General features: G+C 43.3%; 1 protein-coding gene across 6 annotated transcripts in view; it reads left to right on the forward strand.

Moving 5' to 3' along the window:
- The window catches only part of KALRN (kalirin RhoGEF kinase), a 779,108-nt gene that overhangs the window by 466,062 nt on the left and 289,965 nt on the right, over positions 1–23,081 (forward strand). For all 6 annotated transcript variants that reach the window (XM_048869043.2, XM_048869046.2, XM_048869044.2 and 3 more), the window contains exon 11: positions 6,348–6,539. In XM_048869043.2, coding sequence (XP_048725000.2) covers positions 6,348–6,539 — 192 coding nt within the window. The remainder of the gene's footprint in view (positions 1–6,347; positions 6,540–23,081) is intronic.

A 23,081-nucleotide genomic window follows, 5' to 3' on the forward strand; every position in this document is an offset into this window, starting at 1 on the left:
ATCTGCTGGAAAGTCTCAGTTTGAATATTCTATATTCATTAGAATGATGTCTCTATGCATGCAAAGTGAGAGAGGCAGCAGAATCTCAGAGCTGAGCTCCACCATGCAGATCAGAGAGGAAAAACTGAGTCCTGAGATTTTGACTTTTATTTATGTTTAAATGAATGCACAAGGAGGTGTACAATGTACTGGCAGGCTATGAAATGTCAGTCCACTTTTTTCATAAGCAGCCTTTATTTATCTCCTATAGTTTATGGAATCCTTAATAACTGATGAAACAAATAGTAGAATGAATGTTGATATCTGACCCCAAAGCAATATCAGCTAACAAACATTTCTGATTATGAATGGAGGGATGGATTTTTTAGCTGCAGTCTTTTCCATAATCTTACTTGATATTTCTTGCAAGCAGAAAATAAAAATAAAACTCTGATAGTTCTTTCTGAAATGAATTCAAAAAGCACAAATTAGATAGGTTTCCATTCTGAAGCCTGAAGTATTTTTCATTTTCTTGTGATTGCAAATTTCATGAGTTTCAGCAGGTGGTTATACAAAGATTACTACAGAAAGGTTATTAAGAGATTTGAGATGAAAATTGGTTTTGTGCTTGAAATGGCACCTAAGCACTACATACTACCATTTAGCAGGTCAGTGGGATAGAATTTCAAGGATTTCCACATTACAGTCTGTTCTTTTGGGGGTTCATGCGTTGTTGGGGGGAAGAATCTTATATCAAAAAGGAAAACCTTCAAGGGTCAAATAAAAAATAATCCAGCAGAAGATTATTAACCAATGAAATTGTTACTGTTGTTATTTAGCTGGCAATTGTCTCCCCCCAGAGCCACATATGAAAGGGACTTTCTGCATATGGATCTACAATGTAAAAAAGGGATTAGCTGCCTCTGTAGCATTGTTACTCCACACCTGAACATAGCCATTATATGAACAACATACTCTCATATCTCAATGTCTCTACTTTGACCCGTTAACCTTTTACCCCCAATCGGGGATATTGCACATTATGTATTCCTTACGCCATCCGATCCTAAACTGAATTTTGCACCCCTTGATAATCTGTACCTTATTCCCTGATAACCAGAAACTTCTACACTTAAACTGTGTACCATTTTTTTCTTTATTTTAACATCATCTTAATAAAATTGTTTTCCAGTCCGCTAAGGACTCCTTAGAGAACCTTCCGCAGGTTTGGGGAGCCATACGGAGGCAGCAGCAGGGAGAAGGCTGTACATTGTCTCCTCTTTGCCAGCAACAGTAATTTCACCCACAGGCTGCATTAACTCTTGTATGGTTTCCCATCTCTGCTCTTTAACTCCACTTTAAGGGAGGATTATGGATATGGGTGTACTGGCTAACAAGGCAAGTCCTGGTAGCACGACTTCGGTGGAGTCACTCTACCTGGAAGCAAAGTGGGGAAACAGGGAATCTTGGAGCTTCTGCAGTGACCCAGATCCTAGGTTTCTTATGAATCCTTCAAGATGAGCATGGTTATTGGGCAACCTGGTGGGTTTTGGACCTCCTTTTTTAACTTGGCGGTGAGGGAGCAGGGAGAGGTGTTCAAGAAAAGCTCCCTAAGGGGCACCTCATATATATTTTTCATCCTCCCCAAAGTCCCTCCTTTGGGTTTTCCCTATGTGAAGGGTGATCTGGTACGTTATTATTTATACAGAACCAAAAGAGCAGGAGGAGCGTTAAACAAATAAGACACGGTCTCTGCCCTGAAGAACTTACAGCAGAGGTAATAAATAGGCAGAACATGGGCCAAATCTGAACCCCCAGCTGCTTTTGAATCAACCCTGAAATCTTTTTATTTATTTACTTCTTATCATTATTGTTGCTTTATTATTATTATTATTATTTATTATTATTTTCTCTAGAGTCTGGAACTTGACAATACCTTGACCAAGAAATTTGGACCTTGACAAAAAATAATTGACTACTGCTGTCTTACAGTCTAAACAGAGAAGGAATTGATGAGGGATATGGAATGGCACGTGAAAACATGTGAAACAGCAATGAAATACCAATTTCGAACACAGCGTGTTAGCTTCACCTTAGATGGATTTTTGATTAGAGCTGGTGGGATGGGGAGAGCTAATGTTCTGGGAAAAAAGTGTGTTAAAGATTGATCTACAATGAAACACTTGAGTACACGTCACAAAATGCAGGCATGTTTTATAAGTAAATGGGGAAAAAAGACTCTGTGCTTGCTTATTAGATTGTTGTTGTATTTATATTCTTTTATGTCAAGGAATGCCAGTTCTTTTGTGTGTACATCAAGGTCTGGAGTTCAAGTTTAGTTTAGGTAAGCAACTAACCTTTGAGAGTTATCTGGAATTTACATGAACCACTAGGGCTGCAAAGCTGAGCTGGAAATCTCTAAAGAACAGGCTTTGTGATTCCAGTGGGGCAGGAAATGCCCAAGAACAGCTTCTCCTGTGGAACTTTGCACCTGCTCCAAGCCCTGGCTGGGGTCTGGAAGGACAGAGATGCGTTAAAAAGGAGTGGGGGAATCTCTAGAACTCAAGAAATATTTTATCCAGGCTTGTTCACTCATGCGTATATAAGTGGTACACAGCTGCACTGGTTATTTTTTAAAAAATTAGCATTGCCCTACGTTGTCCGGAATCTAAACATCAATTCACCAAGGGCAAGTGATGCCTGACCAACCTGATCGCCGGTTATGATGAGAGAACTAGCTCTGTGCATATGGGGAAAGTGGTGGACATGGTATACCTTGACTTTAGCAAAGCTTTTGATGCAATCTCCCACAGTATTCTTGCCCTCAAGTTAAAAAAGTATGGATTGGATGAATGGACTATAAGGTAGATAGAAAACTGGCTAGATCGTTGGGCTCATTGGGTAGTGGTCAATGGCTATTATGTTTAGTTGGCAGCCAGTATCAAGCAGAGTGCCCCAGGGGTCGGTCCTGGGGCCAGTTTTGTTCAACATCTTCATTAATGATCTGGATGATGGGATGGATTGCACCCTCAGCAAATTCGCTAATGACACTAAGATGGAGGGAGAGGTAGATATGCTGGAGGGTAGTGATTAGGGTCCAGAGTGACCTAGATAAATTGGAGGATTGGGCCAAAAGAAATCTGATGAGGTTCAACAAGGACAAGTGCAGAGTCCTACACTTAGGACGGAATAATCCCATGCACTGCTACAGACTGGGGACCGACTGGTTAAGCGGCAGTTCTGCACAAAAGGACCTGGGATTACAGAAGACAAGAAGCTGGATATGAGTCAACAATGTGCCCTTGATGCCAAGAAGGCTGACGGCGTATTGGGCTGCATTAGTAGGAGCATTGCCAGCAGATCGGGGGAAGTGATTATTCCCCTTGATTCGGCACTGGTGAGGCACTGGTGAGGCCACATCTGGAGTACTGTGTCCAGTTTTGGGCCTCCCTCTACTAGAAAGGATATGGACAAATTGGAGAGAGTTCAGCAAAGGGCAACAAAAATGATTAGGGGGCTTGGGCACATGACTTATGAGGACAGACTGAGGGAACTGGGTTTATTTAGTCTGCAGAAGAGAAGAGTGAGGGGGGATTTAATAGCAGCCTTCAACTACCTGAAGGGGGGTTCCAAAGAGGATGGAGCTAGGCTGTTCTCAGTGGTGGCAGATGATAGAATAAGGAACAATGGTCTCAAGTTGCAGTTGAGGAGGGCTAGGTTAGATATTAGGAAAAACTATTTCACTAGGAGGGTGGTGAAGCACTGGAATGGGTTACCTCGGAAGGTGGTGGAATCTCCATCCTTAGAGGTTTTTAAGGCCCGGCTTGACAAAGCCTTGGCTGGGATGATTTAGTTGGGGATTGGTTCTGCTTTGAGCAGGGGGTTGGACGAGATGACCTCCTGAGGTCTCTTCCAGTCCTAATCTTCTGTGATTCTGTGCCTATGGCATTGTGCTACTGCATAAGAACCTGAAAGCGAAAGGAATTTACTATTAGAAGCAAAACTATTATACTGCTTTATTGTCCAAAAGGAGAAATGCAAAAAAGGTTATATTTATACCCAATCAGCAGAAATAGGGAAAATTAACAGTGAATTACATATCCCATATTCATTCTACTTCAATAATCTAAGATTTTTTTTTGTAGTGTAGGTAAGGGATTTTTTCCTAAATATACGGGGACAGCTTTTGAGACTGTTACCTACTTTTTACTTAGTTTTTACTCTGGTGACTCCTATTGACTCAATCAGCATATCCTCTGTGTGAGGACTTCAGGATTTGATTCATGGCTTTTAGACTGACATTGTTCCTTAAATGCTCAGGGGGATGCATATGTCCACACTTTTCAATAAGTTAATGTATATCTCGGCTGAGAAAGATCTCTGCATGGGATTTTCAGAAGCCCTTAGTGCTGGCATAACTCTGCTTCTATTGAAATGAATGGTAAAGCTCCCTTTGACTTCAGTGGGAGTAGAGTGAGGCCAGTGCTGAGCGCTTTTGAAAATCCCGTCTCCTGATTGGAAACTCCTTTGGGCTGATACGTTATCTCCTTATTTGATTGTAAATTGCCTAGCACTCTTTTTTTATTCATAGATATTAAGGTCAGAAGGGACAATTATGATCATCTAGTCTGACCTCCTGCACAATGCAGGCCACAGAATCTCACCCACCCACTCCTGCGATAAACATCTCACCTATGTCTGAGCTATTGAAGTCCTCAAATCATGGTTTAAAGACTTGAAGGAGCAGAGAATCCTCCAGCAAGTGACCCGTGCCCCATGCTACAGAGGAAGGTGAAAAACCTCCAGGGCCTCTTCCAATCTGCCCTGGAGGAAAATTCCTTCCTGACCCCAAATATGGCGATCAGCTGAACCCTGAGCATATGGGCAAGATTCACCAGCCAGATACCCAGGAAAGAATTCTCTGTAGTAACTCAGATCCCACCCCATCTAATATCCCATCATAGGCCACTGGGCCTATTTACCATGTATATTTAAAGATCAATTAATTGCCAAAATCATGTTATCCCATCATACCATCTCCTTCATAAACTTATCGATTTTAATCTTAAAGCCAGATAGGTCTTTTGCCCCCACTGCTTCCCTTGGAAGGCTATTCCAAAACTTCACTGCTCTGATGGTTAGAAACCTTCGTCTAATTTCAAGTCTAAACTTCGTGATGACCAGTTTATATCCATTTGTTCTTGTGTCCACATTGGTACTGAGCTTTGGTCACTATGGGTTATTGACTTCAGTGGGACTACTTGGGGAAAGTAAGTGCCCATCACTGTGAGCACTGGTTGCACAATCTAGACCTACACAAATAATAATCTTAACAATAAATAATCCATCAAACTGACTGTATAACTCTCTATTTTGGAATTAATGGTCTGTGCTGTCTATACACCATTTCTATTTCATGGGACATACTCTTTGTATATTAGTATAGCAGAGTTTTCCAGATGGAATGGAAAGGAGGAGAGGAAGGATGGCCCAATGATTAGGGTACTAGATTATGACTTGGGAGACCTGGGTTCAATGCGTGCTCTGCTACAGATTTCCTTGGACAAGTCACTTTGTCACTGTGTACCTCTGTTTCCCATCTGTAAAATGGGGATAATAGCACTTCCTTGCCTCACAGGGGTGTTGTGAGGATAAATACATTAAATAATTGTGAGCTGCATAGCTACTATAGTGATAAGGGCCAGGTAAGTACCTCAGACATACTGGAAATGATGTCATTCATAAGCATTTCACATCGTTTGATTAGCCAGCCCACAGTAGCAGTGATTGTCTCCTTCTTATAAATCAAGTGTTCAACAGATAAGAGCAAACATAGAAGCAACTTGAAGACAAAATCTCACACTTGGATTTCTCCCAACTTACCACACAAAAGCCACCGAAATTCATACATTTCTTGCGGATGAGATATTTCGGGCTAATATGATTACATGCTGCAATATGATCGCCATTAGGAGCCCTTCCTAACCAGTGTGCTGCCAAGTGTCACGTGAGACAACTTCTGCCTCTGAAGTGGTTAACTCCAGTTGCTTCATTACTGTATCTTTGAGAAATTCCAGAATTCTGGAAAAAACAAGTACACAGTGATACTTATCTGTCAGGCTAGCTAGCGCTGTAGTGGTGTGCGTTTCAAACAAGAAATTATTTCATGCCTATTCAGGGATTAGTCTATGTGGGTTAATACTTGCTCCTCTCACAGATGGCAGCACCAATAGGAATTATTACCATTGTTTTACAACTCTGATTATCACTCGCTTTCATGCCTTTGAAACTGCAAGCAGCTTGTTTCAGTAGTTTATGTGCCACAGTTATATTACTCATACTCTGTTCCTTGCTTTCTTTTCTGGTAGAATACATACACAAATGCAGACAAGCTTTTAGAGGCTGCAGAGCAGTTGGCTCAGACTGGGGAATGTGATCCTGAAGAGATCTACAAAGCAGCCCGGCATCTGGAAGTGCGGATTCAGGACTTTGTCCGGAGAGTGGAACAGAGGAAACTTCTCTTGGACATGTCTGTCTCCTTCCACACTCACACCAAAGAGGTAAGATGCACGTGATAGAGTTTCTCTATATTGCAGAATGATGCAACAGACTGACTCAATGTACAAAGTGAAAACTCAGAGGACACAAATAGGATGCATTTATTGCACAGGGCGCATGCCAAATTCCTGCCTTATTTGATTTGGATGCTTGGGACCTAACTGCAGTAAAGAGGAGAAATGTGCTTAAGACAGTTTTATGCATGATATGGAACAATAGCATAGTGAGACATTATAGCAAAAACAGACCAAACAGTGGTTAATTCACAATTAAAAGGTGACACTGTAAAATAAATGGCCAGTCATATACGTTTGAGGTCTAAGAACATCAATTAGGATAAACTCATTAGACGTAAACATGTCTGCAGTGCAATATGTACTCCTTGAGGAATTCTGTTTTAATGTAGCATAAATTAATGTAACCACTGTTACTGTTTCTAGAAAAAATAACACAGCCATTATTAGTATGTGTGTCTAGAAAAATTAAACTGGTTAATGAAGCTGATTTTTGTTTTCCAAATTAACCATAAGGCCTCACAAGCATGCGTACACATGAGGTTTTGATGACTAAGAGAAAACCTGAATACATGCTGTTCAGTGTAAGTGAAAAACATTCAAAGATAAGGCTGTCTCGACTGAGATACAGTGGACAAGACATCAAATAGGAGGCCCCTGGGGACGTAATTAAAGCATACCTCACATTTTTCTGTAGACCAAAGGCCATTCAGCAATGAGTGACTTTTAAAGATAGGCTTTCTTCTGAGGGAGATGGAATTAGTCAGAACCATTGTTTTCATGCACTGTAGCATCAGTTTGCAACAGCATACTTGATCCATAGAGATGCTCTTATTAGCTGAAGGCTTTGCCTGTATTAGTTGAATTGCATACTACAAACAAGTCCTCTATAATAGGCTTCAGCAAAGTGGGGGAATGTCCATAAACAAAAGTCTTATGATGACAGAGGTAGCCTCCGAGAAAGTATTAATGATTTGCAGTATATGTCTCACTTTTGTTAAGCCTTGGAGATACAGTAATGAACTTTCAGCTGTTGGAAGAGTAGAGGTCCTGATTCTGCAGGGTACTTAAAAAAAAGTCTAAATCTAAGCACATGGTAAGTCCTTTTAACATCAGTATTTATGTGCTTCAGGTTAAGCGTGTGCTTAAGTGCCTTGCTGAATTGGGGCCATAATTCTCAGACCAAGTTATTGCTCTAGTGTCCAATATAGAGTCAGATTCTCATCTCAGTTACACTGGTGTACATCATGTGTAACTTCATTGGTTATGTCTGCACTAGAAATTATTTATAAAAAATTCCTATTGTTGCTAGCACTGGTTCAGCTCCACAGATGGTAGCTTGCAATGCTAGTGTAGAGAGGGCTTCAAGAAGCCATTGGCATTTTAAGCCAGGGGTTCTCAACCTTTTTCTTGCTGAGGCGCCCCTCAACATGCCATAAAAACACCAGAGCCCGCAGGGGCAGGAGACAGGAATTCGGGGTTCTGGGCCGGGGAGGACTCTTGGGCATGGGCATAGTTTTACTTCTATTTGGGGGCAGGGCAAGAGCTGGCAGGGCTTGAGCCAGCCCAGCACCGCACAGCAGGGTCCAGGGAGGGAGCCCCACCGCCACCCCTGACTCACTCCGGAGGCCACCCAGCCTGTCTGGGCTGTGGGGAGAATGCAACGAAAAATTATAACTCGAAGGGGGAACTCAGTTCAAACAGTTTGAAAACTGCTCAAGGTGCAGGGAGGGGACAGCTAGGGGCTGTGTGTGTGCAGGGGGGTAGCTCAGGGTGCAAGGAGGTGGGTAGCAGGGCTGTGTGCGGGCAAGGGGTAGTGCCGGGTGCAGGGAAGGGGGTAGCTCAGGGTGCAGGCAGGGGGTAGCTAGGGACTGTGTACAGGCAGGGGTGTCTCCCAGCTTCGGGGTGGGTGCTGGGGCTCCTGGCTTTGCCAGTTTCAGCCCCATGCTGCTCCTGGCTTCAGAGGCTTGAGGGGGTGCTGGCATCAGCCCCATGCTGCTCCCAGCTTGGGTGGGGAGCCCAACAGCTTCAGCCCTGCACTGCTCCCAGGTTGGGGAAGGGGGTGCCGGCTTCAGCCCCATGCTGCTCCCAGCTTGGAGAGGGGGCCGCCGGCTTCTGCCCCGCGTCGCTCCTGGCTGGGGCGGGGGGCCATCGGCTTCAGCACCATGCTGCTCCCAGGTTGCGGGGGGGCCGCCGGCTTCTGCCCCACCTTGCTCCTGGCTGGGGTAGGGGGCCATCGGCTTCAGCACCATGCTGCTCCCAGGTTGGGGTGGGGGGGACCACCGGCTTCAGCCCCGCTGTATTTGAGATCAGCATCTGGTCCATAATTTAAGGTAGCAGTGGGTGAAATCTGAACTAGCTGTTTGAGATCCATAACTAGCCCAGAATCTCTGTCAGAGTGAAATTCACCCATGATGCAGAGAGGATGGTGCTAGGACCTCTGTATCGCATAAACTCCACCTGGCTTCTGTGCAGGGGGACGTGAGTGGAGTGCAGCATGTGCACTATTCACAGCACACGTGGGGTTTGCAAACCCATGTGGAACTGATTCAAAAGCTTCAGTGACAGCAGACTGGGGAAGGAGCCACAGATCCATGTTTATGGGAATCCAGTGGCTTTGATAGCCTTTGCAATTGATGCAGAGCCGCTGCAGCTGCTATTGCAGTTCATAGCAGCCACAAGGAGTTGGGAGATGCACAGTAGCTCTACTACACAGGGGAAGCTTTCACTTCCCCAGCCCCTTGACACTTTACTCATGTGAATCCAAAGAGTTTGGCTATATGTGGGTGGACTGAATTTCATCCCCTGTTGTTACCTGTATCATTCCTCTAGCATGTTTCCATATCTTAGATTAGAAGCACTGGCATTAATCACATGGCCCCAACAGCATGCTTATTGCCAAGAGAGTTTAGTGAGGAAATTGCTGAGGTTTCAGTGTTCATCTGCCAGATACAGCAAACACCGAAGAGACAATGAAGTAAATTAAGAGTGCCAGAAGTGAGCTTGTGCAAAGGGCAAAATGTTAAACCAGTAGAGTCTAGGCACATGTTTGGGTCTGGAGCTGCCTTTTTATAGTATAAATAGGTTGACCTAAGTGAAAATGACGCATGGCTTGGCTTTGTTTGGACCTTGAATTTTATTGAAAAGTGGAGAATTAACCAACATAAATGTTTTTCAGTATGGCTGTAAAATAGATGGTTGAACTCTTTAAAAGTGAAGAAATTATACTCCTTTGCCATCTTTCCCTATGGTAGTGTTCAAATTCTTTGCCCATTTCTGTGTTAGCTGACTTCCTTCACAGGAAAATAGAGATTTATTGGTCTCTAACTGAAATCCAGTCCACAATCGCTTTGTGAATACCCCAGGTCACACAGATCAGTCTGGAACCAAATCCAGAAGCCTCATGCTCTAACCCCTGAGCTAATATCCATCCCAAACTAGACCCGTAAGCCTCTATTTATTTTTGACACTTTTTCAGAATTGGTCCACACATGGCATATTTCTGTGTATTAGCTGGGCTCCCAATCCAGCTAAGCTGTAATCATTAGGGTCCAATTCTAAAGCCTTCACTCAGTTTTATCAGGCAAAACTCTCTATTGATTTTAACTGAGTTAGGGAAGAAGTTCAGACACATATCTCAAGGCAGAAAATCTTTTAGTGACAGCAGTAACATGTCGACACCTGAGTTCTGTTGCTGCTCTTTTCTAGGAAGTATTCCAGTTACAATGCCAACATACCCCTCTAGGATTAACTGCAGATCAGTTGTTTGCATTGCAGTGCCTTGTATTGTTTTGTACTGTGCCCATTCACACCTTTAGCCTGTAGGCTCCTCAGGGCAGGGATTATGCTGTTTGTCTGACACATTAAACACATGTATGCAGTGTAGCTGTAGCTGTGTCGGTCCCAGGATATTAGAGAGACAAGGGGGGCAAAGTAATATCTTTCTCACTTCTGTTGGTAAGAAAGACAAGCTTTTGAGCTACACAGAGCTCTTCTTCAGGTCTTCACAGCTAAATGCAAAGTGGAACTGATTCCTTAGCATTAGTAGTTAGCAAATATACTAAGGGCCCATTTAAGGTGTTGTGGCACGTTAGCACATCTGAAGTCATAGGGCTAAAAGAGGGATTAGTGGGTTACAGATTGTTGTAATAAGCCATAAATCCAGTGTCTCTGTTCAGTCTATGATTTTCAGTATCTAGTAGAGTTATGAATTTAAGCTCTCAGGCTCATCTTTTGAAAGTGTTGTGCAGGTTTCCTTTGAGGATGAGGACTGATAGGTCAGACATGGAGTGATCACTTTGTGAAAAGTGTTCACCCACAGGTGACTGGATATTTTTCTCTTTTATCATTTTCCTGTGTGAGTTCATTTGAGAACGCAGTGGTTTCACCCAGATAGTTGCTATTGGGGTATATAGTGCACTGGGTAAGGTATGCCACATGTTGTGATAGACATGTGTAGGATCCGTGGCTCTTGAAAGGCATGTTGTGGAGGGTGTTGATCATTGTATAAGTGGAAATATGTGTGCAGGTTTTGCATCTGTTGTTCTGGCAGGGTTTGCATTGGTGCATTCTGGTCTTTGGGAAGCTTGCTTCTGATGATGAGTTTGGAGAGTTGGGAGGTTGTTTGAAAGCCAGAAGTGGGGGTTCAGGAAAGATTTCCTTCACGATGGGGTCCCCATCAAGTATGGGTTCTAGTTGTTTGATGATATCCCATATGGGTTCTACTGTGGGGTGGTAACCTCATCCAGTGCTCTAAATGCTCCAGTAACAACTATGTGGGTGAAACCAGACAATCAGCATGCTCTTGAATGAACTCCCACAGGAAAAAGACTGAAGACAAAAACACCATATCACCTGTGGGTGAACACTTCACAAAGCGATCACGCCACATCTGACCTATCAGCCAGACACACAGATACCAAAGAATATGCTCTGAGGAGAAAGTCTGTGATACACACTTAAAACCACCTTCACCAAACAAGGACACTCCATCAGAGAAGTAGATCACATCTTGTAATGGGCCACCTGCATACCTTGAGATAGCCTGCTTCAGTACAGAAATATAACCACCTCTGACTGCACACCCCTTGTTGTCACCTCTTGTTGTCACACCCCCACACTGGTAGTGTTTTCTTAGCAATAATGCAGGAAGCTTTGGTTTAGACCTAGTTTTCATCTAAGTTTCTCAAATTCTCATTTTTTGATAATGGATCTATTGAAACAGCTGTTTAAAGAGAGTTCAGTAGTGGGAAGTCAGTCTTGCTGACACAGTCTTTGTGGAAGTATTCCGACTGTCGTCTTGTGATTAACTCGTGTCTTTGGTAGTCTCTCTAACACGTATATGATTAATTCTAGCACCATATGACTGACTGCATTTATCATGCATCTGTGACCACTTCACGTGCACCCTGCCCATTAATCCATCTCTGTCTGGGACTACGTCTAAGATTCCCAACATCTGAGCAGCTTCAAACAACTCCCATTTCAGAAGTAAATCAATCAATCCATCAACTTGCCAGAAAAATCCTTCCTTCCCTGTTCTTCCCCCAGTTCCCTACCTGATAGGGTTGCCAGGTGCCTGGTTTTCGACCAGAAAGTCCGGTCAAAAAGGGGACCTGGCAGTGTCCAGTTAGATGTACTGACCAGACACCAAAAGGCTGGTTACCACGGGGCAGGGTGAGGTGCTGAGTCATTAACTCACGCCAGCCCCGCTCAGCTAGGGTTGCCTCCTACCAGCAGGCAGGCTCCTTGTCAGGCTGCAGCAAGGAGCCTGGACGCGGGGGAGGGAGCCTAGGGCAGGGGAGGGAGATGGAGACAATCCCGTGAGCGATGGGGTGGGAGAGGAGTGAGCAATGGGATCAGGTCCTCAGGGGAGGAGGCGGAGAAGGGGCAGGGCCTCAAGGGAAAAGGCGGGGCAGGAGACAGGGTCTCAGGGGTCTGGTTACCAGCAATTACAAAGGTGGAAACCCTACTGCCTGAATTGCACTGGCTGAAGACACAGGACAATATTTAGCCCTGAATCAGTGACTATTTTAAGGACAGATATCTTATGACCTAACAAGGCTAGAAGTCGCTTTTTTACATCATTGGAAAGGGGAGACTCCAAGCACTGCTTCTTGCACATGGTCTCCTATGAGGCCTGGACTCATTATACTAAGGATGCTTTCTTTACTGATGAAGGGGTATGAAAAATAGTACCAATAAAACATTTTAAAAACTCTCAAAATCATTGCTAAGACTACATGGCATATACTGAAAATACGATTTTCTGGTGCAGTATAAATGTTTCAGTGCCATGAATTTAGGATGAACTACACAAGTCACTCCCACTTGATCATTCATAAGTACTGTAGCTACCGTATCTTATCCTATTTCCAGGCACATAAAAACTTCATACTGTGTGCCTCGCTATTGTAATACATTAAATATCATTTAAGATCATCATACATATCTTTCAAAGCCTGCTAGGCCAAAGACTACTAGACATTCTTTATCCCAAGACCTGAAAGTGCTCTCTTGGGGATCAAATCCAATAACCCATATGCCAGGGCAGAATTAGAAACGATTGCCAGTGAGCTTTCAGCATAGAAGAATTCTGCAGACTTGTACATGAGTCATTTCCCCAAGCTTTGACGGTGTCTTAGTGTAGGTTTTTGTGTCAAGTCTGTCTGTAGGTTTCACCATCACTTGCTATGAATTCCAACTTTCATGATCGTACTGTAAGGCTGTGATATTTGGTATTTTTCATAAAGCTCCAGCTCCTGGACTCAAGTGATTTCAATAGAATCTCAGCTTTCATTTAAAAAATAAGTTTCTAAACTTCATGCTTTTGGAGAAAAGGTTGCAAATGCAACCCAAGGGCACCCTAAAGACTCAAAAACCAGAAGGCAAATAAAAAGAAAATAAAATTTTAGTATTTTTAAATCAAATTATTTTAAAGGTAATTGCATGATTTTAAGGCCAGACTCAAGCTTTTAGAATCCTTGGGGTTGGCAATATCCTGTATCAGAAATGTAAAGATAAAGGGGCACTGTCAACAGCTCTGTATAATTAGTAACTTTTTTAATGGTATTGTATAATTAAATACCAATTTAGCAACTTATAAATTCTATGTCTTTCTCTACTGATTTTGTTTTCTGTTTAGCGCACATGATGTTTTCTCCCCTTGTTTAGACCTGCAGGAACTCATGTGGCAATGTGCCAGCAGCATTTATGTCTTCACCCTGAATAAAGACAAGCCTGAGAACAGTTTTTGTTCATTAATTGCTGAAGTTAAGCAGTAAGGGGTGGACACAGGCACACACTTGACTACATTCTTGGCTTCATGGGCGGGGCTTAAACGGCATATCTAAAGTGCATCTGGGGGCAAACCACCTGGCCTGGGTCCACAGACTTATGGTAGTGGGGCTTGTGCTGGCAGTCTAAAAATAACTGTGTTGATGTTACAGCTTGGGTTGGAGCCTAGGCTCTGAAGCCTGGGGGACAGGGGATGGTCTTAACAGCCCAAGCTCCAGTCTAAACTGCAACGTTGAAGCACTGACTACACGCCTGTTTTGAGAGAACTAGCACAAGTCCTACCAGAACACGTGTGTGGATCCAGGCTGGGAGAGTGACTCCCAGATGCAGTGTAGACATGCCATAAGGCTACCTGTTAGCATTAATTTGGATGTCTAAAAATGTCCATATGTAGGTGAGCATACACTCCACAGTGTATTGAAGGGTTAAGCAAAACATAAGTTTGGGCACTGCCTTGGTGTTCTTTATGTTGGCTGGCAGTGGAGTGACAGATATAAAACCCCAAAGGAATCCCGACCTGATATAGGCATATTTAAGCTACGTGGGTGCTGCATTAAATGTGACAGTTCTGTAATGTAGAAGGCTGCATATGCAGCTTCTCAGTTTTCTGGGGATTAAACACATGCCGCCTGCATTCAGTTCAGCATCAGACGCCAAACTGGCAGCCAACTGGCCAGTCTGTGGCTTCAAGCCTGTCTTTCGATTGTTTAAACCTTTTTGTTTGTTTATTTATTATGCAGTAGGTCTCACTGTCTGCCTTTTTATGTGTTTCTTAGAAAGCTGCCATTTTAAATGGTAGAAGGGCCAGCCTTGGCCTTCTGTCCCCATATCCTCCCCTTGTCCCCTCCTACTCCTATCCCCTCCATCCCCTGCTTCCCGCCCCTGGTTCCCATACCCAGCTCCTGACCCTTCCCAAGTTCTGCCTGTATCCCCACCTTTCTGCTATACATGCTGGCTCCTGCCTGTCCCCTTCCCATCTGACTCCTGCTCCTTCCTTCCCTCCTGCTTATATCTTCCCCCTTCTCTCTGTTCCTGCCCCATCCCCAGTTCTTGATCCCTCCCTCCACAGCTCCTACCCTCTCCACCCTTCCTCCTGCTCCTGCCCCTTATTCCTATTCCTTCCCATCTTCTGCCCGCCTTTGCTCCTACCACAGTCCCTCCTTCCACTGCGCGCCTATCCCCACCCAAGCTTCTTCCCTAGTCCTTCTCCCCAGCCTGCATCTCTTTCCCCTGCCCCCACGTTTCTCACCTCTCTGTGAATTCCAGTCAGGAGGCTTCCTCCTTGTACACACTGCCTTGGTGCCAGCAGGGAATCACAGAGAGCACAGGAGGTGTTGTCCTGCTGCTCTTAGATCCTGTGTCCAGCACCACCATGGAGATATGAATGATGTAAGGACAGTCTTGCTCAGCCCTGGCATCCCCAGGATGGAGCATGTTCAGTTGGTCTGTATGAATGGTGCATGCACACTCTGATCAGCACATAGGAACTGTGGGGGGATTGAGCATGCTCAGTACAAATGGAATCTTGAGCAAATGTAGCTTGCAAACTCTAACAAGTCTCTACTGAGCATGTGCAAACTGCAATTTTGCAGACGCTTATATCCTGACAAAATCTGGACAAATTTTCATAAGGATGGCTAAAGGCACCTCTCTGGCTCCGGGGAACAGCCTTCCCAATATCAAGTCCCTGCTCCAAAGCATAGAGGTGCTAGATATTCTCAAGGAAACAGTTGTAAAAATATTTTTAATATATGCAAAACAACTTTTTCCCCCTAGGGTTACCATCTTTGAAATGCAAGAAACCCAGCACCCTCCCCAAAAGTCAAGCCCTTCGCAACCCCAACCACATGGCAACTCCACAACTCTCACCATCCCAACCCCGGATTCAACAGCCACTTATAGCATCAAGAGAGAAAACACATATAGATAAGACTGATAATATCATTGATAGCAAACAGGGTGTTTGTTTTATCAGCCCATTCTGCCAGCCAGTCTTTGTAGTCTGAAAAAAGAAAAGGAGTACTTGTGGCACCTTAGAGACTAACCAATTTATTTGAGCATGAGCTTTCGTGAGCCACAGCTCACTTCATCAGATGTGTACCGTGGAAACTGCAGCAGACTTTATATACACACAGAGAATATGAAACAATACCTCCTCCCACCCCACTGTCCTGCTGGTAATAGCTTATCTAAAGTGATCAGCAGGTGGGCCATTTCCAGCACAAATCCAGGTTTTCTCACCCTCCACCCCCCCACACAAATTCACTCTCCTGCTGGTGCTAGCCCATCCAAAGTGACAACTCTTTACATAATCAAGTCGGGCTATTTCCTGCATAGATCCAGGTTCTCTCACTTCCCCCCCACCCCCATACACACACAAACTCACTCTCCTGCTGGTCTAAACTGACCACTCTCCAAGTTTAAATCCAAGTTAAACCAGAATATCTGGGGGGGGGGGTAGGAAAAAACAAGAGGAAACAGGCTACCTATGCAAGGTAGCCTGTTTCCTCTTGTTTTTTCCTACCCCCCCCCCCCCCCCAGATATTCTGGTTTAACTTGGATTTAAACTTGGAGAGTGGTCAGTTTAGACCAGCAGGAGAGTGAGTTTGTGTGTGTATGGGGGTGGGGGGGAAGTGAGAGAACCTGGATCTATGCAGGAAATAGCCCGACTTGATTATGTAAAGAGTTGTCACTTTGGATGGGCTAGCACCAGCAGGAGAGTGAATTTGTGTGGGGGGGTGGAGGGTGAGAAAACCTGGATTTGTGCTGGAAATGGCCCACCTGCTGATCACTTTAGATAAGCTATTACCAGCAGGACAGTGGGGTGGGAGGAGGTATTGTTTCATATTCTCTGTGTGTATATAAAGTCTGCTGCAGTTTCCACGGTACACATCTGATGAAGTGAGCTGTGGCTCACGAAAGCTCATGCTCAAATAAATTGGTTAGTCTCTAAGGTGCCACAAGTACTCCTTTTCTTTTTGCGAATACAGACTAACACGGCTGTTCCTCTGAAACCTGTCTTTGTAGTCTGTTTCCTTTAGCCAGTTGTCATTGAATGTGTAGTTTCTGATGCTAGCTTTTTTTTTTTTTTCGGGGGGGGGGGAGAGTATAGTAGGATTCACTTGCACCATCTCCCTCATCTTCCATTATTTAATAGGCCTTGTACATCTCTGCACTCTCATATGACTTAAACCCTCTCTCACCCACACACATGGTGCACTTGAGTGTTCGTGGGCAGACAGCTGCTATATTTTCAACAGTTTTGATCTGTTATTGCGTAAACTGCAGAAGTGGGAACACTGCAGAATCTTTAGCTGGACATAGAAACTTTTAACATTAGATATCCCCGTGTCTTGTGATAATAATGCAAAACTTTAGACCCACGTAAAAAAAAACCCTGGCAAATTAAATGATTTTTCGGGCAACTGGCAAATCCATAGAAAACCCGACCAGGCCAATCAAATACCAGCCAGATGGTAACCCTCTTTTTCCCTAACCTCGTTCTCAGAAACTGCAGATCAGTTTTAGCTGAAACTTCCTTGCAAATTTCAGCTTAAGCAGACACCTGCTATGGAGAATGTCAGCCTGAACAGTTTAAGTTTGACAAAGTTATAAGCAACTGAAAACACGGTCTTCTACTGGAAAGCATCAGGTAATCGTAACCATAGGAGTTGCTATCTGTACCATTTAAAATACATATACACACACACACACAGAGTGCTATGGTTATGAAATTAAATTCACTGTGCTTCAGGCAAGTGCCATAACTAGGGGATCTAGATCTTTTAGGTCTTTAATTTTAACAGAGGTTGGCTTTCATATTGTGGTAGAGACCTTGGGAATCTTTAAATTAAATGCTGGCTTGTTTATGGTCTCCTGCTGTGGATTCTAACAAACGGAACAGATGATGACAATGAATCAAAGTTAATCACAGAGCAAACATGACTGTTTCTGGGACACTGTTTAATTCTGTTGTTCATCTTAAATTGACCCACTTCACAGTTTATTTTTCTATACTTTATAATATATTGCTTAAATTTAACTGTTACTATTGTCATTTTGAAGAATATGCCCATCAAATCATAGATATTCATAGATATTAAGGTCAGAAGGGACCATTATGATCATCTAGTCTGATCTCCTGCACAACACAGGCCACAGAATCTCACCCACCCACTCCTGCGAAAAACCTTTCACCTGTGTCTGAACTATTGAAGTCCTCAAATCGTGGTTTAAAGACTTGAAGGAGCAGAGAATCCTCCAGCAAGTGGCCTGTGCCCCATGCTACAGAGGAAGGCGAAAAACCTCCAGGGCCTCTTCCAATCTGCCCTGGAGGAAAATTCCTTCCTGACCCCAAATATGGCGATCAGCTGAACCCTGAGCATATGGGCAAGATTCACCAGCCAGATACCCAGGAAAGAATTCTCTGTAGTAACTCAGATCCCACCCCATCTAACATCCCATCACAGGCCATTGGGCCTATTTACCATGAATATTTAAAGATGAATTAATTGCCAAAATCATGTTATCCCATCATACCATCTCCTCCATCAACTTATTGAGTTTAATCTTAAAGCCAGATAGGTCTTTTGCCCCCACTGCTTCCCTTGGAATGCTATTCCAAAATTTCACTCCTCTGATGGTTAGAAACCTTGGTCTAATTTCAAGTCTAAACTTCCCTATGACCAGTTTATATCCATTTGTTCTTGTGTCCACATTGGTACTGAGCTTAAATAATTCCTCTCCCTCTCCGGTATTTATCCCTCTGATATATTTATAGAGAGCAATCATATCTCCCCTCAACCTTCTTTTAGTTAGGCTAAACAAGCCAAGCTCCTTGAGTCTCCTTTCATAAGACAAAAAGAAAAGGAGTACTTGTGGCACCTTAGAGACTAACCAATTTATCTGAGCATGAGCTTTCGTGAGCTACAGCTCACTTCATCGGATGCATACCGTGGAAACTGCAGCAGACTTTATATATACACAGAGAATATGAAACAATACCTCCTCCCACCCCACTGTCCTGCTGGTAATAGCTTATCTAAAGTGATCATCAGGTGGGCCTGATAAGCCAATAGATAAGTTATTACCAGCAGGACAGTGGGGTGGGAGGAGGTATTGTTTCATATTCTCTGTGTATATATAAAGTCTGCTGCAGTTTCCACGGTATGCATCCGATGAAGTGAGCTGTAGCTCACGAAAGCTCATGCTCAAATAAATTGGTTAGTCTCTAAGGTGCCACAAGTACTCCTTTTCTTTTTGCGAATACAGACTAACACGGCTGTTACTCTGAAACCTTTCATAAGACAGGTTTTCCATTCCTCGGATCATCCTATTAGCCCTTCTTTGTACCTGTTCCAGTTTGAATTCATCCTTCTTAAACATGGGAGACCAGAACTGCACACAGTATTCCAGGTGAGGTCTCACCAGTACCTTGTATAACGGTACTAAAACCTCATCTGTACTGGAAATACCTCGCCTGATGCATCCCAAGACCGCATTAGCTTGAGTGCTGTGATGTTCAGGATAATCAATGAAATGACTCCCTTAACTGACAACTTTTAAGATCTCTGGGAAGGTCCACCCTTTTGAAGACACAAAGCTGCTCACCAATATACCCAAGAAGCCTCATCTAATTTTTGGTCCACTAGCATTTTAGCCCCCTCCCACCTCAATTCACTATACAGATAAATTTTAAAAATAATTGAAACACAAACAAAGCATGACCAAAAAAAGAATGGCCAAAATTAGCTTTTTATACATAAACATTTCACTGTGTCAATATCTTATATCTTGCGCCGTTTCGGGGGTAGAATCAAGTGCTGCATGTCTTGTTGAAAAGTTGTGAATCTTCCTTTTCAAACGGTATAAAACTCCCAGCTCAGATTTTCAAGGCTGCCTAGAGATTTGACTTTCAAATATCAGCCCTCTCTGCAGGGTTGTGAAATATCAGACCTTACTCATAAACCCCTGGTCCAGTACTGAATATTATGGGTGTTGGGTCGATGAAATTTTTGACAGGGGATTTTGTGATGACTCTCCATTTGAGGGGGGGAAGACTCTCCATTTGAGGGGGGAAAGGAGAGACCTTTGTGACAGGTTCAGTTTTAAAAAATGGCAGTTGTGTAAAGGTGCTCGCATGTTTGGAATCTTAGAAATAGTCCTTGTAAAATGGATTAGTGGGCAGAGAGCAGGTGAAGCTGTCAAAGGTGCAGAGTAAATACATTTATCACATGGATATCACCACCATAGATGCATACACACATATAAAATGAAAAAAAAAAAACCCCACACACATGCATTACCATTGTTAGAACAGGAGAAATGGCTTCAAATACATTTCTACAGAGCCTAGGACAATGAGATAGCATTCTTGATTGGGTAGGTGGGGCCTGTGTGGGTACACTACTAACACAATACAAATAAAAAATACGTATATGCATATAGTTTCATGTGAGCTAAATGCATAAGAGATCAGCCTATGACATCATCAGCTGATTATCATGAACCATCACTCATGGGGACAAATCCTGCCCTTAGGTATGCACTTGCTACTCCCACTGACTTCAGAATTTGCCCATGATTTTGACAGAAGCGTAAGTGCTCACCAGTCCTTTGTGCTGGTAGGTCCCTTACAGGCTTAAACCTGTCACATACCTTAGCAGTGTTAGCAAAGCTCTGAAGCTGTGGAAGCAGGAGAGCAGGGTCATCAAGGACTGTGCTGAGGTCCAATTCGTTTAATGTCTAGAAATAAGATTATTTTACAAAGGATTAAGGAGCCGGGAAGGGAGAGCTGTGGTATCCTGGCAGCACATCCTACACTCAATCGGAAAAGTCTGAGTCTGAAGTACAGCCAGACCCCTATTGAATAAAAATTCTGCCATCTGTGATCTCTTAAAAAAAATCAGCTAGAGCAAAATGATTGTAAACACAAACATATGGGCCAAATTTCAATAAATCTAGCATGTAGAAAGCCACGTAAAAGAAAAATAACTTGTCTGTTCATCTGTCATGAACTTGCCAAGGGATTCCTATGTTACATGACACATTCTCAATATACACTGCATAGTCCTCCTTTTCCTTTCAGTCATCTGTTGTTTGTTGTTTCGTTTTGTTTTGTTTTTTCTCTGCTTTGACCATGTTCACTATTAACTTTAGACAGGTTTCAGAGTAGCAGCCGTGTTAGTCTGTATTCACAAAAAGAACAGGAGTACTTGTGGCACCTTAGAGACTAACAAATTTATTTGAGCATAAGCTTTCATGAGCTACAGCTCACTTCATCGATGCATTCAGTGGAAAATACAGTGGGGTGATTTATATACACAGAGAACATGAAACAATGTGTGTTACCATACACACTCTAAGGAGAGTGATCACTTAAGGTGAGCTATTACCAGCAGGACAGCAGGGGGGCGGGGGGAGGAACCTTTTGTAGTGATAATCAAGATGGGCCATTTCCAGCAGTTGTCAAGAATGTCTGAGCAACAGTGAGGGGTGGGGTGGGGGGGGGGGAATAAACAAGGGGAAATAGTTTTACTTTGTGTAATGACCCATCCACTCCCAGTCTCTATTCAAGCCTAAGTTAATTGTATCCAGTTTGCAAATTAATTCCAATTCAGCAGTCTCTCGTTGGAGTCTGTTTTTGAAGTCTTTTTGTTGTAATATTGCGACTTTTAGGTCTGTAATCGAGTGACCAGAGAGATTGAAGTGTTCTCCGACTGGTTTATGAATGTTATAATTCTTGATGTCTGATTTGTGTCCATTTATTCTTTTACGTAGAGACTGTCCAGTTTGACCAATGTACATGGCAGAGGGGCATTGCTGGCACATGATGGCATATATCACATTGGTAGATATGCAGGTGAACGAGCCTCTGATAGTGTGGCTGATGTGATTAAGCCCTATGTTGGTGTCCCCTGAATAGATATGTGGACACAGTTGGCAACGGGCTTTGTTGCAAGGATAGGTTCCTGGGTTAGTGGTTCTGTTGTGTGGTGTGTGGTTGCTGGTGAGTATTTGCTTCAGGTTGGGAGGCTGTCTGTAAGCAAGGACTGGCCTGTCTCCCAAGATCTGTGAGAGTGATGGGTCGTCCTTCAGGATAGGTTGTAGATCCTTGATGATGTGCTGGAGAGGTTTTAGTTGGGGGCTGAAGGTGATGGCTAGTGGCATTCTGTTATTTTCTTTGTTGGGCCTGTCCTGTAGTAGGTGACTTCTGGGTACTCTTCTGGCTCTGTGAATCTGTTTCTTGACTTCACTCCTTGCAACAAAGCCCTCCCCCACCCCCCACTGTTCCTCAGACATTCTTGTCAACTGCTGGAAATGGCCCACCTTGATTATCACTACAAAAGGTCCCCCCCTCCCCGGCTCTTCTGCTGGTAGTAGCTCACCTTAAGTGATCACTCTCCTTACAGTGTGTATGGTAACACCCATTGTTTCACGTTCTCTATGTATATAAATCTCCCTGCTGTATTTTCCACTGAATGCGTCCGATGAAGTGAGCTGTAGCTCACAAAAGCTTATGCTCAAATAAATTTGTTAGCCTCTAAGGTGCCACAAGTACTCCTTTTCTTTTTATTAACTTTAGAGACTCATTGCATCTACAATCCCACCTCTGATTTGGCATGCCTGCTGTGAATTAACCCTTCATATGCCAGACAAAAAGTGCTTTTTAACTCAGTCATTGATGAGTCAGCAAATTCTACAGAAACTCCTCTTTTTAATGAATATAAATAGTACATTCTGTTGGTACCCTCAAGGTAAGGAGGACAGAACTTTTCCCAGTCCCCCTGAACAAAGAATTTAGGACATACTAGGAAGAAAGAATGTAGGCAATACTAAAAAAATAGGGACTTTATCCTGGGAAGAAGAGACTCTGAAGACAATTTGGGGGTTGTGGTGGTGATGTAATTCTGGGATATATAAACAGGTGAATCTCAACTAGGAATAGAGAGGTTGTTTTACCTCTGTATTTGAATGCTGCTTGAAATCTGTGTCCAGTTCTGGTGCCCACAATTCAAGTAGGATGTTGATAAAATTGGGGAGAATTCAGAGAAGAGCCACAAGAATGGTTAAAGAATGAGAAAGGATGCCATATTGTGTTAGACTCAAAGAGCTCAATCTATTTAACTTTACAAATAAAAGGTTATGGGGTGACTTGATTACAGTCTATAAGTATCTACATGGGGAACACATATGTAATAATGGGTTCCTCAATCTAGTAGAGAAAGGTATAAC

The sequence above is a fragment of the Caretta caretta genome, chromosome 11 (assembly GCF_965140235.1).
Source record: "Caretta caretta isolate rCarCar2 chromosome 11, rCarCar1.hap1, whole genome shotgun sequence".
NCBI classification, from domain to species: domain Eukaryota; kingdom Metazoa; phylum Chordata; order Testudines; family Cheloniidae; genus Caretta; species Caretta caretta.